The sequence below is a fragment of the Ascaphus truei genome, chromosome 5, assembly GCF_040206685.1.
Source record: "Ascaphus truei isolate aAscTru1 chromosome 5, aAscTru1.hap1, whole genome shotgun sequence".
Taxonomy (NCBI): Eukaryota; Metazoa; Chordata; class Amphibia; order Anura; family Ascaphidae; genus Ascaphus; species Ascaphus truei.
Window position 1 is genome coordinate 264,270,735 of NC_134487.1, and position 18,972 is coordinate 264,289,706.

Genomic DNA, 18,972 nt, shown 5'->3' on the forward strand with positions numbered 1-18,972 from the left:
TAAGGGTTTTAAATAGTATTTGTGTATCTCCGGTTCTGGGAGTCGCAAAGACCTGAAACTTGGCCACCATGGAGAGTCTCCATCGACATGAGGGACTGGCAAGTTTCATCGTACTGGGCCCAGCAGAACGGATTATTTTAATATGTGAAGGTATTAAAATATGAATTGTATTTTGGGTCTGATATGAAAACTCAGAGCCCATATGTTATGCTAATGGTCAGGATGGGAGACAAATGGTCGATCATAAACTCCTGATCAAAGACTCCCCCACCCTGCTTTTGTATGCGAGCACAAAAGAATGCAGGACATGGGTACTTGATATTAAGTGTTGTAATTCACACCTTGGACAAAGGGTATCCTGGCAAAGCCAGACTTGAAGATGCTAGTCCTGTGGGAGGGGGGCTGAGGAACTAAACCCCCTGATTAGAATATTACCCACCCAGTGGGCAGGGATTACGGTGCCCCTCAAGTGAGGTGGCAAGGAGAGATTGGGTGCAGGTAATTGTTCTCCAATGGCCTGCACTCAATAATAAAGTATAGGATTGGAATTACATATAAACCAGTGTCCATCCTATACTCAGTTGTCTTTTGTGTCTTGTCGTGATTGCTGCATGAATTGCTAATCATGTAACCTGATTAGTTCATCATTCCAACCCTAAGTAAGTGTATATTTTGCCTGTTATTTGTATATCTTGTGTGTTCACCTTTTTCAAGGAATAAACTCTATTTTATCATATCTAATTTGTGTTCAGTTCAACCCAGGTATTTGGTGTATATTATATCCTATAACAAGTTCCCGTGACAGTATAAGAGGGGAAGGGAGAGGAGTGTGAGGGGAAGAGAGAGGGAGTATAAGAGAGGAAGAGAGAGAAGGGGAGTGTGAGAGGGAGTATGAGAGGAAGAAAGAGAAGGGGAGTGTGAGAGGGGAAGAGAGAGAGTATAAGAGAGGAAGAGAGAGAAGGGGAGTGTGAGAGGGGAAGAGAGAAAAAGGAATTGTGTGAGTGGAAGAGAGAAGGGGAGTGTGAGAGGGGAAGAGAAATAAGGAGAGTGTGAGAGGGGAAGAGGGGGGAGGGAGTGTGAGAGGGGAAGAGAGAGAGAAGGGGAGTGTGAGAGGGGAAGAGAAAGAAGGAGAGTGTGAGAGGGGAAGGGGGGGGGGTGTGAGAGGGGAAGAGAAAGAAGGAGAGTGTGAGAGGGGAAGAGGGGGGGGAGTGTGAGAGGGGAAGAGAGAGAGAAGGGGAGTGTGAGAGGGGAAGACAGAAGGGGGAGTAAGGCCGCGTCCATAGTCAGCCCGACAGCGCGCACTGCAAACAAAAGGCTGGAAGGCAATGTGCATGGCCATAGAGAGCACATGCACGAACGAGACGGCACAGACCATTTTTTTCACGAGACAAAATCTTTTGATCTTCCTCCAGATCCCAAAGGCCACGGATCGCCTGTGCGGCAGGGGCATGCGACACCACGCGCTCTGTCGCGCGTGCGCCTACTATAGACAAAGCCGAAGAGAGAGAGAGGGAGCATGAGAGGTAAGTGAGAGAGGGGGAATTGTAAGAGGGGAAGAAAGAGGGGGAGTTTAAGAGGGAAAAAGAGAGTGGGGGGAGTGTAATAGAGGAAGAGAGAGAGAGAGAGAGAGTGTAAGAGGGGAAGAGAAAGAGGGGGAGTGTAAAGAGAGAGGGGAGTGTGAGGGAAAGAGAGAGAAGGGGGGACTAAGAGGGGTAGAGAGAGAGGGGAGAGTTTAAAAGGGAAAGCGAGAGGGGGGAGTGTAAAAGGGGAAGAGAGAGAAGAGGGGTGTAAGAGGGGAAGAGTGAGATGGGGGAGTAAGAGGGGAAGAGAAGGGAGAGTATGAGGGGAAGTAGGTGGGGGAGTGTAAGAGAGAAAGAAAGAGAGGGGATGTAAGGCCGCGCGTATAGTGCACGCGACCAGCGACTCGACGGGACAGGTGATGTCACCCATCGCCGTCGCTAGCAAACGTTCTAGGCATTTGATTTGTTCAGGGGCTATCACATCAGGTGACAGCCCTTGAAAAATCAAATATTCCCGGCTTCCAACGTTCGTGACGCGACTTTGCTCCGTCACATTGCCGCCGTCGCACTTACTATAAGCGCACGTGGTAACGGCAATGTATTTGTTTTTGGGCGGCGTCACCGTCGCCCGTCGCGGGCACTATACGCACGGCCTAAGACGGGAAGAGAGAGAGGGCGTGTAAAAGAGGAAGAGAGACAGGGAAGTTTAGGGGAAGAGAGAGTGGAGAGTGTAAGCGGGGAAGAGAGAGAGAGGGGGCAGTGTAAAGAGAGAGGGGAAGAGTGAGAAGAGGAGTGTGAGGGGAAAAGAGAGAGGGGGAGTGTAAGAGAGGAAGGGAGGGGAGTATAAGAGAGGATGATAGAGAGGAGGAGTGTAAGAGAGGAAGAAAGATTGGGGAATATACTGTAAGAGAGGAAAAGAGAGGGGCAGTATACGAGGGGAACAAGAGAGCATGGAAGAGAGAGAGGGGAGTGTGAGAGGTGAAGGGAGAGTGTAGAGGGGCTGTAAGAGGGGAAAAAGAGGGGGAGATCAGAGAGAGGGGGGGTGAGAGGAACTGGGATTGAGAGGGAGTGGGGAGAGAAAGAGATGGGGGGCTAGAGACTGAAAAAAGATGCTTGATGTTCACAGAATTTCACAGTATAATTCTAGGGTTCCAAGTCTTAACCATAAAAAGGTTAAATGAAAACCACTGACCTAGAGAGAGAGAAATAGAAAGTAAATGACTGTTTGAGTTGTTTTCATCTGCATAGAAAGACAAATGTATTCTTCTGGCGCGTTGGACATTGGTGCCGAAGCAGCATTAGACTTGTCAGAAAAAAAAAATGCATTTGAAATAGTGTGGTACAGTTATTAAAGTCCCCAAACCACAACACTGATGCAAAAAAATGGTGCAGAAAACAGCACCAGATTTCTCAAAAGAAAGATGTCCCAGCAAAAACAGTGATATTTTCCCTGTGGTAAATCTGGTGCCGTTTTGGGGGGTGCCGTTTTGCCCCCGCTTTGCAGCTGGAACACTGTAACAAATGCCATCCCTTTTTTTTCCTTTGAGAATCTGTGGCTGTTCCACTATTAAATCTCCAATTATTGCCCCAGACGTATTCTATTTATTCCACTGGGGCAAAACGGAACCAACCTACCAACATTTTTTTTTCTTCTTTAATAACAAAGCTAGTCTAATTTATTTTTGCACCTGGCATGCTACAGTTTTGCAGCCAGGAGCTTTAATAAATCCACCCCCCCCCCTCATGTCAATGAAAGAGTGCACACATTTGTATTCAAAACAGCATTGCGTGCAAATCACTTTCTTTATTGTATAATCCTAACACCATATGTAGATGAGACAGTTTTAATGTATTTTTTTCCCCCCATTGATTTGCTGTACTATAGCTTAGCATTGGATTTCATCAGTAAAGGGTTAATGGGGAATTCAGTTACCGTGCATTTATTTTTTATTTTTTATTTCTTTCTGTACTGGGATATATTCTCATTCAATGTCAGCACTTTATAGCTTCACATGCAGTTTAGCAACATCTGGACTGGACCCTCTCGTGTGCTCCCTACAGGGAGGCAAAGTTGACTGTAACATATGTCTGTGCTCTTCTGAAAGAGGTGCCAAAGGAAGAGTTCCTTCCCTAGAGCTGTTTCTGTGCAGGCTTTCATTTTTTCATCCCACCACTTTTCTTATTATAGGCTGATTGGTATACATACAGGTAGTCAGGGGAGCCAGGCAGGCTGTATTAAATGAGCTAATCTCTAACATATATTGTCAGACACTGCATCCATGAAAAATGTATTTTCCTAGCAATTGAAGCACTGACTGAACAAAAATGAAACACTGGCATACTAATAAGCCTTATTAAATGCCTACCTTCAGATATTCAAACAGGGGGGAGTGGATGGGGCATCCAGACTGATGCCTCTTCCAACTGATTAGGTATCTTCTGTATCACTTGTCACTGCACCTGTCAGCCAATATTTTAATACAATAAGACCCTCCGGATATGAATTACTCTGCAGTAACCACGTTTGAAGGTGATCCTGTTATTGCTATGGTGGGGACAGTACACAGTGCTATTTGTAGTGCCATATATATTGTAAAATTAAAGTGGGTATATTGGCGTAGAATAACATTGGATGGCTTGCTGATTACAAAGTATGATATTGCATATATGTGTTCAAAATCGTGTCACTTGTTGCTATATAATATTTGCAGCTTGGGTAGAAATATTAATCCCAAAACAAGTTATCACAACCTGCACATAATCCTATGTAACAATTTTTAGACCCTCATTATATTCACCCATTGGTCTAAATTGTGAACCTGAGATAGATGCATTTCAATGTCCTCTATCATTCAACCATTAACACTTTCCCATACAGTATACCCGCCCAAGTGAAGTAACAAATCAAGTGATATAACTGAGAATGATGTAGAACTCTCATATGGTCGAATGGGTTTCCCTAGATTTTGTTTTAGACCAAGTAGCTGGGATTGGGTGACACCAGCAACCAATAAACAGGGATGCTTATGTAGTTAAACATTATGAATGTAAGTGGTGATAGGGGAATAGAAGTGAAGCTCTCAGCTTTTATCAGTATTGCAATGGTATTAAGGTTTATCCGGCTGCCTGGGTTGTAATCCTGGGATGTAATTAAAAAATCAGTATTAACAACGAAAACGGTGTGCATCAAAATGTAATCAATTCTGCAGAAGCTTAACCATCTGCTAAAGGTTAAGTCTATGCATGGATACTGATGTCAGAGTATTTATACGCAGGATTTGGCTCTGGGTGAGTATTTGGACCCTTTAATCTACTGCACTGATGAAGCGAACATCTGTGGAAAAATATCCCTGACATCGTGTTCAGCTGTTAGGGGGTTTATCATGGTTAGCAGGATAAACTTTAGAAGCATCGGAAGGCAATTTGCATCCATCTAGACTAAATTCCACCCAATACTATTACATTAGTCTTTACACACAAAGCTTCTCATTTCATCATGGTATCATTAGCAAAGCACATGCCAGAATTGTTTCATGTGTAGTTATATGCCTTCAGTGGTTTAAAAAATAATGATAAATCAAGGGTGATACATGTTTAATCTATTTTTAATTGTCTTGATCTTATTTTTCATATTTTTTAATATCCTCTTTCCATGTTATCTTTGCCTTCATATTATCATATAAATAGCACTTTTTTTTTAACCTTTTGCTAGAATTGATATTTTTCCTATTCTATTTTTCTTATCATGTTATTTCCTTCCCTTGTCATCATGCATTGGAGTCCCGTTCCTTGTCGCCCCCATACCCTCTTTACATTTAGCACCCAACTCCGAATCACCCCTCCCTCCTCCACATCTGTCTCTCTCCCTCCCTCCCCCCCCTCCGCGTCCTCCAGCTGCAAGCCCTGTAAAGGGTTAACCATAACAGCAGTAATTGCAGCTTTTAGTTTACTGTGTCTCAGCCCACCAATACAGACGCTGAAATGGGAATTCGGGTCCTCCCTCCCCCAGCCCTTCTAAAATTAAAATAGTTGGAGAGATGGTGGTGGGGAGGGATGGTGAAAGTAAAGAAACAGAAGTCGTTGCATTCAGCAAAGAGCTTCACGTTTTCTGCTTTCAGATTGGATTAACAGATCTTCGCTGGAGCCAGGTTCCCTGGTGAGAGAGGAGAGAGCTATAGCAGTATTTTGCCTGAGGATCTGTTGAGTTTCATTAGGTCTGACCGGTGCGCTCAGAGCGCACCACAGGCGATGTCAGCCGCTGAGATGTTCTGTAGCGTGAGGAGCAGGAGACAATGGTTGGGACAGGTCATCCTGGCTCTCCTAACTTCTTGCCTGGGTCTCGCTTCTGGTCAGATCCGTTACTCTGTTCCGGAGGAACTGGACCACGGAGCGTTTGTGGGGAACATAGCAGAGGATCTAGGGTTGGACGTCTCCAAGCTGTCGTCCAGACGGTTTCGGATCGTGTCTGGCACCAGCAAGCAGCACCTGGAGGTGAATTTGGAGAACGGGATCTTGTTTGTCAATGAGAAGATCGACAGAGAAGAAGTTTGTGAGTTCATGCCCGTGTGCTCCCTGCACTTGCAGGTGGTGATGGAGAACCCCTTGGAGCTCTATCGGGTGGAGGTGGAGATTTTGGATATCAATGATAACGCGCCCAGCTTTCCCTGGCATGATTATGTGCTGGAGGTGACCGAGTCTGCAGCCCCTGGTGCCCGTTTCCCCCTGGAAAGTGCCCAGGATCCAGATGTGGGTACCAATTCTCTACGCACATACAAGCTTAGCCCTAACGGGTACTTCTCCCTTGAGGTCCAAAGCCGAAGCGATGGCAGCAAATTCGCCGAGCTGGTGCTGGAGAGACCCCTGGACAGGGAGCAGCAGAAGACTCACCGGGTGCTCCTCACTGCAGTGGATGGTGGGCTGCCGGAAAGATCTGGCACTGCCTTGGTTACCATCAGTGTCCTAGATGCCAATGACAACGTGCCCACCTTTGACCAGTCCTCCTACCGGGTGAGTCTGCAAGAAAACGTCCCTAAGGGTACCCTGGTTATAAAGCTAAATGCCACTGACTTAGATGAGGGTACAAATGGGGAAATAGAGTACTCTTTTAGTGGGCATGCACCGCAGAAGGTGAGGGACCTATTCATGGTGGAGCCCCGTACTGGGCAGGTGAGAGTCAAGGGGATACTGGACTATGAGAAATCCAACATCTATGAACTATATGTTCAAGCTAAGGACAGGGGACCCTCGGCTGTGGCTGTACACTGCAGGGTACTGGTGAACCTGCTGGACACCAATGATAATGCCCCAGAGGTGATACTCACCTCGGTTTCCACACCAGTCATGGAAGATGCCCCGCCGGGGACAGTCATAGCTGTGATCAGCGTGATGGATCGTGACTCTGGGGACAACGGGGATGTAAACTGTGACATCCCTAAAAATGTCCCCTTCCAACTCCACTCATCCTACAAAAACTACTACACTTTGGTGACCACCGATATTTTGGACAGAGAAGTTGTTTCGGAGTATAATATCACCATTAGCGCCAGGGACTTTGGATCGCCCCCACAAATGACCAAGAAAATCATATCTGTTCAAGTGACCGATATCAATGACAATACACCCAGTTTCGTGCAGCCTTCATATACTGTGTATGTGTTGGAGAATAACCCCCCCGGGGCATCTATTTGCTCAGTGACTGCCCTGGACCCTGACTGTAATCAGAATGCCTACTTGTCCTATTCCATCATGGATGGTCAGATCCAGGGGATGCCAGTGTCCACCTATGTGTCCATTAACTCAGATAGTGGGAACATCTATGCACTGCGCTCTTTTGACTACGAACAGATTCGTAACTTTCAGATCCGAGTGCTGGCCCAAGATGCTGGTTTCCCCCCTTTAAGTAGCAATGTCACAGTTAACGTCTTTATTCTTGATCAGAATGACAACGCGCCTGTCATTGTGTCCCCTTTGCCAAAGAATGGTACGGTGGCCACTGATGTCATTCCTAGGTCTGCTGATCCAGGTTACCTAGTGGGCAAGATCTCCGCTTTGGACGCTGACTCAGGGCAAAACTCTCGCCTTTCTTACCAGATCCTACAGGCTACTGATTCCAGTCTATTCAGTGTTGCCCTATACACTGGGGAGCTGAGGACCATTCGTGCTTTAGTGGACAAAGATCCTACCAAACAAAAGCTGCTGATTCAAGTAAGAGACAATGGCCAACCACCCTTATCCACCTCAGTCTCCATAGTCCTCACTGTAGTGGACTGCATACCAGAGACCCTCTCCGAATTAAACGATATGCCTTTAAATCCAGATCCTCCCCCCTCCTCTCTAACTCTTTATTTAATAGTGTCCCTTGGCTCAGTGTCCTTTACTTTCCTGGTGGCTATAATTGTCCTTACCGTCATTAAATGTCACAAAGACAGACTGTCCCTGCAGGATTACAAGTGCTCCCTCCCTACCTGTTGCTGTATGAGATCTGGGTCTTCTGAAGGTGTTTTTAAAAACTCAAATATAAACTTACAAATCTCATCTGGGAATAAAGTTCAAACTAACTGTGTGGATGTGGCTGGAAGTGGTTCTCAAAACTACTGCTATAAAGTGTGCCTGACACCAGAATCAGCTAAGAGTGACTTCATGTTTCTAAAACCATATAGCTCCACCACTCAAAACAATGAAAAAATCCCAGAAAAGGTGGCCCCAGGAAGAAGTGGACAGAACCCCCTTGCTGTAAACAATGCAGTCAACGAGGTAAATCATGAGTTAAATCTGAAATGGGCTCTGTTTTAGTTTATCCGGCTTGAAATCCATGTATAGCAGCTGTTGCAGCGCAGTGGTACAGCACATCCCATTCCTTTCAAGTATAAACTGGAACCTCTTAATTATTGACTATATATTTAAAACATTACCAGCCTAACTACCACTCAGTCATAATTTCTTTACAGTGGGGGTAAATGAGTCACCTGCATGAACAAAAGCAAAATCTCCAGTGGGTGCTTTGCTAGTTAATGTAACTGTTAAAAAAATTATGATTTAATTAAAGCAGCTCAATTCACTGTATGCTGAAATAGTTTTTTTTTTTTTTATTATCAGCAGTAAAATCATAATATAACTAGAGAAAATGTAAGGCACACAGCACCCTGTTCATGTATTCCTCATAAGCTTCCAAGGACATTCAGCTTTATGGAACATCTTTCCTATGTCCCCAGTTTCATCCTGTGAAAGTAATTTATGTTACACAATTATTCTGTTCTAACTCCAAGGGCGTCCTTCAGGATGGACCAAATGGATCTTTTCTATTGCTGTGTTGTCATTGCTTTACGTGTGGCACATGAAATCACTGTCTGAGAGCTGTGAATCAGTTATCACCGTGTCTATAAATCCTGCTTTACCTCCAACAATAGTGTTTCATCTGCTTTACTGGGATTTCAGCACATTAGGGTAGCACCATTACTATTCAAAACGCTCCGGCAGGGTTAGATATGTCTTTCTTATCCAGACACTCTCAAGATTAACAAAGCATCAGTGCGGCTTATGGTGTGAATCAATTTATCGTAGTATGTATATGAAAATAGAAGGCTAAGAAGTGTTATTATAGCCCAAGGTTACAGGCATCACACATGTTTGTTCAAACACACACACACACACACACACACACACACACACACACACACACACACACACACGTGTGTGTATATGTGTATGTGTATATATATATATATTATATATATATATTAAAAAAGAATATATATATATATGTATATATATTCCTCCCCCCTCCCGTTTATATGTCAATAAGATGGGATGTCTCTGAAATGTATCAGCCAGAGACTAGAGCAATGATACTCAACCTGTAGCTCTAGGGAGCTTCATGATACTCAGTAGGACTTACAGGGTAACTGTTAACACACCGAATTTGTAACTCCTTCGTGTGGCTGCAATTCATTGTAGAAACCTCCACCGGGGAAAAAAAACCACATTATTCTAAAAAATTAAACGTTAAGAATATGTGACGTGGGCTGATTTATGGACCATTTTGCAAGTAATCATATACTGTGATTATTTCAAAAATACGTATGGATGACTGAGCTTGGATATCACTAAGATTTTGATTTCCATCTAGTTTGCTATTTTCTGTGATCCGCTTGGTATCTGCTAATTTATTGTGAATATCAGGCACAAAGGCGGACAGTCCAGCGCAGAGCATTGCAGTTTGGCCACCACTAGATGGCGCAACATAACAAGAAAATACATGGAAATTAAATGGCCATTTAAATCGCACAGATGCACAGAAAACCTAAATAAAATACATAGAAGCAATGGAAGCACAATTCCTAACACGTATGATGTTATTAAATAGCTCCATTAGGTGGTTTTCTGCCTAACTGTTTACATACTTACGCTTTTAACTCAATAAGATTAGAACGTTTGATATATTGGATGTAAGTGAATCAGTTTATTAGCACATGAAAAGATAAAGCAGCGTGGGGTATTAACAATATATACTGTAGCATCAAATACAATGCAGTCGAAAACGATATATATATACACACACACACACACACACACACACACACACACACACACACACACACACACACACACACACACACACACACACACACACACACACACACACACACACATATACTATAGCAGATCTACCCAATAAGTATACATCTTAATCATTCTAAGCGAAGTCTTATTTTGAATCTTTTTTTGTATATGTTGGGCATATATATGTGCCTTTTAAAAATGGAAGCTATTGTGATTACTCCAAGTGATTTTACTCAGCCTAATTGCTCCTTTTCGTAATCCCTGCACTATTATTCACCAAGTAATAATAAACCCATATGTAGCATCTAATGGAATAAGGATATGGTGTATCTATGCTGCATTTGTTGCTGTGCTTTTCCGAAAAGCTATTTACTATGCCTTGATTGATGAAATACGAATGCAAGCAATTGTAGGCAAGATGCTTCATGACTTGTGTACTTTAACTTTATTGGTAGCTGATATCATCAAGGACTCCATGTATCCAGTCAATTGTCTGCTTTAAAGGTTTAAAATAATCCTTTGTAAACAATTTACCAACATACACTTCCTTATACAAACCATTCTGAAGGCAAACTGTAGCTTCGGGTAGTTTTTCATTTCAACAGTGACCCTGAACTACATGTAGTTTCCTATACTCTTGACCCCCAGACCATGTATTGTACGCTTTTCTTGACTCCAGAAACATGACTTGGTTATAAGTCATGCATACCGTAGGTCCTCCCTGTTTGAAGACCAAGCCAGACAAGAAGACCAAGCCAGACAAGGGGAGGTGAGGGTACATTGCTCGTGAGTGTGTCCAACCAGCAATGACATCACACAGAAGGGTGGAAATAAAGGAGTCCAAGACCTCTGAAATGCAATATTACTGCATAGATTTTTTTTAAAGTGTTTATTGTTAGATATTTTAAAAAGACATCAATCATACGTAATAAAAGCATCAACGAAAAAATACGATTTTTTTAATATCGGTTTTTATTTGTTAGATTTTGTTGACTTACCAGAACCGAGGGTTCCCTATAATAAAGGGCCCTCTTTTGCCACTGAAAGCTTCCTTGTTCAGAAACTATTGGCATCTGATGTACTTTCTGGGTACATAAAATCACCACGGACAGAAGCAGTGGCCATATGACCATTCTTACTGGTTGGCATGCTGGCTAGTTAAATCATTAAATATATATCACAGTGTAGAATTTTCATGGTTCAACACCATTACCCCTCAAATGGGGATGGGTCTAAGGAAATTATTACTTAGTGAAACCCTCAAACATGATTGACCTTCACTTTGGTACAAAGAGTAGGATGTACTGTATATTTCAGCCTTTCATTACTAGGTGAGTATGCAACATATTACACAGCAATAAACGGAAGCCCTTCCTGCAGTAGTAGAATTAAGTGAGGCATGTACTTCTGAGCCTCCTCTAAGCTGCCCCACAGTTCTTCCATGTCCCATCTTTGTCCTTGTCCCAGCACCATATGCATGATAGATGCATTTTTGGATGACCAATTTATGTAATAATTCCCTATCTCTAATTATTTAATCAGTGAAATATGATGCATTTCTACAATTACGAAACAAATCACTTCTACTTCTTTTTCTGTAGCTGCAGGTATATCTTTTACCAACGGAGGGCGCTGTGTCAGAAATTAGTTTAGCCTCAACAACAAATAAATACATTTACTGTCTTCATTCACATGCATCTTCGCCCCTCCAGCAGTGTGTTCGTTGTTAATCGAGGTTATAATTAGCTTTTCCAATAATATCCTTCTCTACCTCCCACCTGCCTTGTGTCTTTCAAGGGGCACATTAGTACAAAAACGGCAAACTCTTAGTTAAAATCAATCCATTATTATAAGATCACACATAAGATGCCAGTCACCTCGTTTGCCCTCCTCCCTAGCAAGCCTCGCTTCACGTCTACAGATATATGTTATTTCTTAGAATTAGAATACATGTTACCTGTTTATACTGGTGATGGAAAGAGGAAAAGCCCTTGGGTGCAAAGGAAACATGTACAACAAAGGGCTTGATAGAAACAGAGAGTCCTATAGAAAGCGTAAACCAATAGGCTATAAAACAATTACAATGTATGTAACTAAATACTGGCATCTGTTTCTGTCTCCAAAAACATACAGTACATACATATAAATGGATATGTTTATGAATCCTCTAAATCAGGACATTAATACAAGTATACCAGTATAACAAATAATACAAGGGATTGTGGGAAAACAACATTAACAAATACATCAATATATAAAATAATACAGTAATTATCGTTTTAAGAGACCATACTCTACAACTATACCTATTTAGCAGGGACCTATTTTGTTATCACCACTTCTATTTTATGTGTGTATATATATATATATATAGATATATATTATCACACACACACACATATTTTCAGAAATACAAGTGCTTTATTAGAACAATGATCTTTGCATAGAATACATGGCATGTGATATTGAGTCTTCATAGGAGATACTCACTTGCTTGGAAGCTTCTGTACCCCAAGTTGACAGTGGTACTACGGTTTGACCTATTTTCAAATGCTCCATTTGGGAGGGTCAGGGACAAAAGATAAGAAAGATGTATTGATACAAACAAAGGAGGTGTAAAGTGAACAGTGAGAAAGGAGGGGGAAATGGAGAGACCTTAAATGTAGGGAAGCACTGAGCAGAATCATATTGTAACCTAAGGCTGAGTCCCCGCTAGCGCTGAGCGGGCGGCTCTTGCGGCGGTTAATTACATACGGTATATAGATATATGTAAGTCCCCGCTCACACAGTGCGTGCGGCGCTAGTGCGCGGGCACACGCTCACCTGCGATCGTCGATTAGATAAACAAAAAAACTATACTTATCCGCGCTCAACTACCCTCAATGCCCCCCCCCTCCCCCCTTGCGCGCGCGTACAAGCAGGACACCCGGCGCTCATGCTTGGAGCGCTCTTCAAGCATGAGCACGCTGAGCGCCAGCGGGGACTCAGCTAGTTAGTCTCTGAGTCACTTATATAATATACATTATAGTTCAACATGCATACTTTAAAGCAGACAATATTACGCACAGCAATATATCTTGTACACAAACAACAGCCTGAAATGTTCTGATAACCCGAAGCATAATTACCCTGTCTCAAAAATTAATTACTATGTTTTACGTTTAGTGCCTTGAATCTTGATGCATTGCAGTGACTATTAGTAATAGTGTTGTGTTGGCAGCCACATATTTCTAGATTAGTTTGTTGATGTGTTCTCAAATTCTATTGTCACTACTGTGTGTGTGTTCAATGCAATAAATACAAACAAGCATAGAGTCCTCTTCTATTTGCACTTCCAATAACATGCTTAGTAGAACAGATAGTCACATGTCAGACAAGGCAACAAGTAAAGTAAAAGTGTGTATCTTGGCTTAGTTAAATAGCCATAAGGATTGAGATTGCACAGTTAAAGACAAGGGGTATGTGACAGGTTTTACGGCATGATTGTGCAGTGTGAAGACACCCATCTGATATTGTTTTGTTAAGATGGACATTGGGTTTCATAATTCCAACAAGTTCGGCTGGTGTAGCATAGTCCCAGATGAGTGAAATGTATGAGCTACAGGGCAAAAACAAAAAAAAGGAACTCAAGGTTCAGTGAGCCATCAATGGACTCTTATGAGGCTTGTAATGCTGGGAATGGGTAATGTCTTCAAGTGAGTGAGGTCCTCTCCAGATAAAGTCTCCATATAGACACTGTTTTGGTGGAAGTCCCAAATAAATCATTTTTAAGGGAATCTTGTGGAGCAGAATTAGGCCTGCGCTAGATTGAGTTGTGTTCTCAGCACTGACCCTCTTAAATAGTCCAAATGTCTTCTGCTTTTGGTACAGTACAACATATATGTTGTTTATGTCTACCCTTGGTACTATCAGTCACGTATATTCTTCTCTTGGCTCCCCCTTGGTTTCTTTCATCTTGTGTGATTTCCTTTTTCTGTATTACACTGCACACGTCTCCCTTTGTTTTGTGGCTTTATCTTGCCATCTCTCTCCATCTGCCTCTTTTCCTCTATCTGTGCTATAATCTCTATCTTTTCAACTGTCATTCTTTTCCTGGCTGTCTATCGTTTTTGTGCATCTCTGTATTTGTCCTCTTTCCCCCCTTGAAAGAAATACTTCTCAGCTGGGCTTTCAGATCACCCCGGGGTGCAGAAAATCTAGTAATGGGAAAACAAATGGGAAAACGGATTATTACCATAACATCATTCTAATTTGTCTTAACTACTTGTAAACCTTGTATGTCCTTGAGGCTTGTCTGTGGCTTCTGCGAGAGCAACACCATCTTTATGGAGAAAAGCACAACAGCAGCATATCATTGCTGACATTTTCAATTTCGTCCATGTTCTTCTGTTAGGGAAAAAAAAAAAAAAAGTTGTGTGGGATAACTAATATCCCATCTCGTCCAATTCAGTTTGGGAGTTGAAGAGTCCATTCCATTTATAAAAATGACAACAGCTGAGCCTGAGTGGAATTAATTTCTATCTGCACATTCACATTGAGACAACTCTCCAGCCTCCTATGACTGTAGTGGAGATTTCTCACATGCTCTCTACAGTAACGACTCGACATTGATTCTCAGTTCAAAGAAAAAATATATAGCAGTGTCATTCCAAGGTTTATCCTTTTACCCATTCACTACTGGCGAAGCCATCAAAGGAAAGGTCAAGGTCTCCCTTCCGATCTATCAGTGCACTACCTTTATGGGCTTCATTAACTTGCTTCATTAACTGACTCCGATCCTTCACACAATGTGAAGCCCATTTAGAGAGACTTTAGCACATACTAATTTATGATGCCCATAGCATCCTGCAGCGCGAGATGATTTGCGAGTAGTAACCTACCTATGGGGAGGACAGACACTTGGTCTATTACAGTTTTTCTGATGGAGTTCAGATGTTAATGCAAAGCCCTGAACTCTACAAACATGAGCTGCTGAAAAAGCTATGAATACAGATTCTCTCCATTACTGGACCAGCCGAATTTGCAAAACAAAGTATGATATGATGACAATAAAAATGTGACACAATGTTTTCATATAATGGGGGCACATTCTCTTAGTTTCTCAGGGCACGGAACAGGAGCCTGTGATGTTAACAGGTTTTTTTGTTTTTTATAGTTATAGCAACCAGATTTTTGCAGTACACAAGAAAAATGCATTTCTCCAGGCGACCTGATGAAGTGATTTGATCCTTCTTAACCCTTTTACTGCCACAGGGACCTGCCATGCACGACTTAACAATAAAAATACCATTCATCTTGATAAAGAGACGAGCGCTGCCGCACTTACGCACGGAATGTAACGCAAGTGAAATCGCAATTTGAATGTTACCTTAGGTACCTGTTTTAAAATGGACTCTTGTGAGAGATATATATATATATACAGCTCAACCCCGTTATAACGCGATCCGTTACTACGCAAATCCGCTTATAACGCGATTTATGCATGGCTCCCAATTTTGTATCTTGTTATCTTAAATACTTTATTGTACAATGCATACAATTGTACATTATTTCCAACGCGATCCGCTTATAACGCGATGTGATTCTTTGGACCCCAAGCACAGCGTTATACGTGGGTTGAGCTGTGTACATGTTGTGTCTAGAAGTGTGCAGGCATTTTCTGGGCAACCCTCCTGTCCTCTCCATTGCTGCACGTGTAGGGATTCTGGGGTGAGATTTTCCCCTGCTCAGCGGTGATTGACAGCCTCCAAGCAGTGAAAAGTTTCTCCCCAGAATCTTTAGTGGCGCCAGTGAAGCTGCATCCCTGGGACCACCAGCGAACGTTGTAAAAATGGAAAAAGCCAATAAGATTGGGGACTGGGCAATGGGTTCTTTAGGCCCTGGGCATGGGTGCTATGCACCGGCTGTGCTGGCCGTAGTTCTGCCCCATATAACATCCAGGTCTTCTATGGTCCAGACTCCCGAAACTGTGATAGGCTATTATCATTATCTTCAGTTAGTGATACAACTTTACTCACTAAAGAAAGTAACGGAGCGTTAACTTATGTTAACGTCACATAAAAAAGCCGAAGTCAAATAACGTCCATTACTGATTTTGGTTAATGTCGCGGTATTTACCCTGATTTAACTGCGTTTAGGGAGTCTGGGCCTATATCTATCTATCTATCTATCTATCTATCTATCTATCTATCTATCTATCTATCTATCTATCTATCTATCTATCTATCTATCTATCCACTAACAAGAAACAGAATATTTTTTCAAGTGCATGATATAAAGTGCGGCATTTCTATTAATAACAAAATAAACCAATATCCACAAAAAGACAAATCCTTGTGTTTCTGGTGTCATATTTTTTAGCAATTCACATTAAAGCAGAAATACTACACCCCCCTTTTTTTTTTATTTTTCCCTTATTCTTATATGTAAAGCATGTGACAATGTATAATCCTACATTCTTACCTAAACTGGCAGTTGTTTGGTGCACCTGTATAAATCTGTAAGGATCCTGATTGTGTGACTTACTGTAATGGCCACTTTCTGACTCTATGTTGCAGCTTGTGAAATGCTGCAGCTGATATGTAACATCAGATTACTAAGTGTAACACATTATTGTTACAGCTTCCAGAGTTATAGACAGTCTGCTCTTTGGAACACAGCAACAGATCTGTTTGTGATACTTTGTTGCCAAAGTGCAGAGCTCAAAAAGGTGTGTGTGAGAACCTGTTTCCAAAGAGGAAGTGGATATGACTTTCTAAATCAAATGCTGTAGCAACCAAAGCATGATCACTACATTAAATACATAATTGAAACTGGCATTAGGAGTGAAAAAATGCAGACAGTATTATCTAATACTACAGAACATATTTATATTAAACATATTATTAAAAAAACACATGGGATTTTTCACGTTTTGCTGCTATAATGGTTTATTAGAAAGCTTTTGGAACATAAGTCCCTTTTAATGTATTTGCACGGGAAGCATTATTGACCAATAACTATCTAATGTAACTGTTTTACAGTTCCCTATTCCAGAAAGTGTGCACATTTCTTGAATTTTGCACACCAATTCAACACAGACCTCCCCAACAATGGGATGGTTACATTACAAAGAATGTTGATGTTTTTCAGGGAACACTGCATATTGTGTTCTGCGTGGTTTTAGTTTTATTGCTTAAACACGCGGGGCCTTTTTGATCTTAAGCTGTGGTTCACATCAATATTCATTTCTCGCCTATATCAGCTAGCTCTGGTCTGCTCAGTTCAAGTTCATCTGCATATCCAGCTCATTCCTCAACACGACGGACAAGGGCAATGCTGCATTACAAAGGTGTACTTCATTTTTCTTATCATCACAACCCCTACCAGGGGCAGTATAAGGTGAATTGTTCATGGACATGTTGCTTTCTGTCCTTTTGGCAGCAAAGAGGCTAATCAGAAACACAATATCAACGCAGTATTAGTCTGATAGGTACAATATAGGCAGTTTAAATATACATAAATAAATTTGAGGCTGATTCTAAACGTTTTCAGTTGAAACTCCCCAGAGACCTAAATGTAGATTGTAAGCTCTTTGGGGCAGGGACTCCCTTTCCTACTGTTACTGTCATGTCTGAAGCACATATTCCCACTATGGGGCCTATGCAGAGAGCAGCGCTATTTCGAAATTCGCCATTTTTTGGAGAAAATCGCGCAGAAAGCAGCAGAAAATGGCGAGTTCCGAAAAACGCGCCAATTTTTCTTTTCTATTTGTAAAACTCGCCTCGCGGCTGGCGAGAACCTCAATCTCGCCAGTTTTAAAAATATCCGTATGCAGAGAGGCGCGAACGGCATCTAGCGGATGTTCGCGCCAATAAAATGGCGCGATTGTCTCCTTTTTGCCTCGCCAGAAAAAACTGGCAAGAAGCTGCCGCTCGCGGCCATTGCAAAGGGAAAAAAAAGACGCGAATTTGTTTTTACACGTTTCTGAAGCGCGCATCTCGCCAATTTAAACTCGCCACACGCATCCATGTTAAACATAGCAGAATTCGCACTTTTCTGCATATGTAGAATAAAACTCTCCAAAAAAGCTACTTTTTAATAAATTCGCCAATTTTAAAATTCGCTGCTCTCTGCATAGGCCCCTATGTGTTATAGTATTATGTCACGTGTATTACTGCTGTGAAGCGCTATGTACCTGGATGGCGCTATATAAATAAATATATACAGTACATACATACCTCACCTTCTTTGTGCTTTTTGTATGTATTTATTATTTACATAGCGCCATTAATGTACATAGCGCTTCAAGGCAGTAATACACGTGACAATAATATAAATAACAAATAACAGATCATGTGAATAAGTGCTTCAACATAAAAGTAACATTTCGGAAGAGGAGTCCCTGCTCCCAAGAGCTTACAATCGAATTGGTAGGTAGGGAGAACGTACAGAGACAGTAGGAGGGCATTCTGGTAAGTGCGTCTGCAGGGGACCAAGTTTTATGTATCATGTGTTCAGAATATCCACGGTGCTATTCATATGCTTCTTCAAGCAAGTGTGTTTTAAGTTGGGTCTTAAAGGTGGATACAGAGGGTGCTAGTCGGGTATTGTGGGGAAGGGCAGTCCAGAGGTGTGGGCAGTCAGTGAGAAAGGTTTAAGGTGGGAGAGGGCCTTCGATACAAAGGGGGGTAGAGAGAAGACATCCATGATCAGAACGCAAGAACCGGGATGGTGCATAGCGAGAAATTAGGGCTGCGATGTAAGGAGGGGCAGAAGAGTGTAAAGCTTTAAAAGTGAGGAGGAGAATTAAGTGCGAGATGTGGGATTTGATTGGAAGCCAGGAGAGGGATTTCAGCAGGGGAGATGCTGAGACAGATTTAGGAAATAGTACAGTGATTCTGGCAGCAGCAGC

At 42.1% G+C, this 18,972-nt stretch overlaps 1 protein-coding gene across 4 annotated transcripts in view; it reads left to right on the forward strand.

Moving 5' to 3' along the window:
* The first annotated feature begins 4,617 nt into the window (after positions 1-4,617).
* The window catches only part of LOC142495889 (protocadherin-10-like), a 28,227-nt gene continuing 13,872 nt past the window's right edge, over positions 4,618-18,972 (forward strand). Inside the window, exons 1-2 of one of the 4 annotated variants that reach the window (XM_075601973.1) lie at positions 4,618-4,808; positions 5,639-8,273. In XM_075601973.1, the coding sequence (XP_075458088.1) occupies positions 5,769-8,273 (2,505 nt within the window). In that variant the 5' untranslated portion in view covers positions 4,618-4,808; positions 5,639-5,768. Of the gene's footprint in view, positions 4,809-5,055; positions 8,274-18,972 lie in introns of those variants that run through there. The other 3 variants (XM_075601976.1, XM_075601974.1, XM_075601975.1) reach the window with 3 other exon arrangements.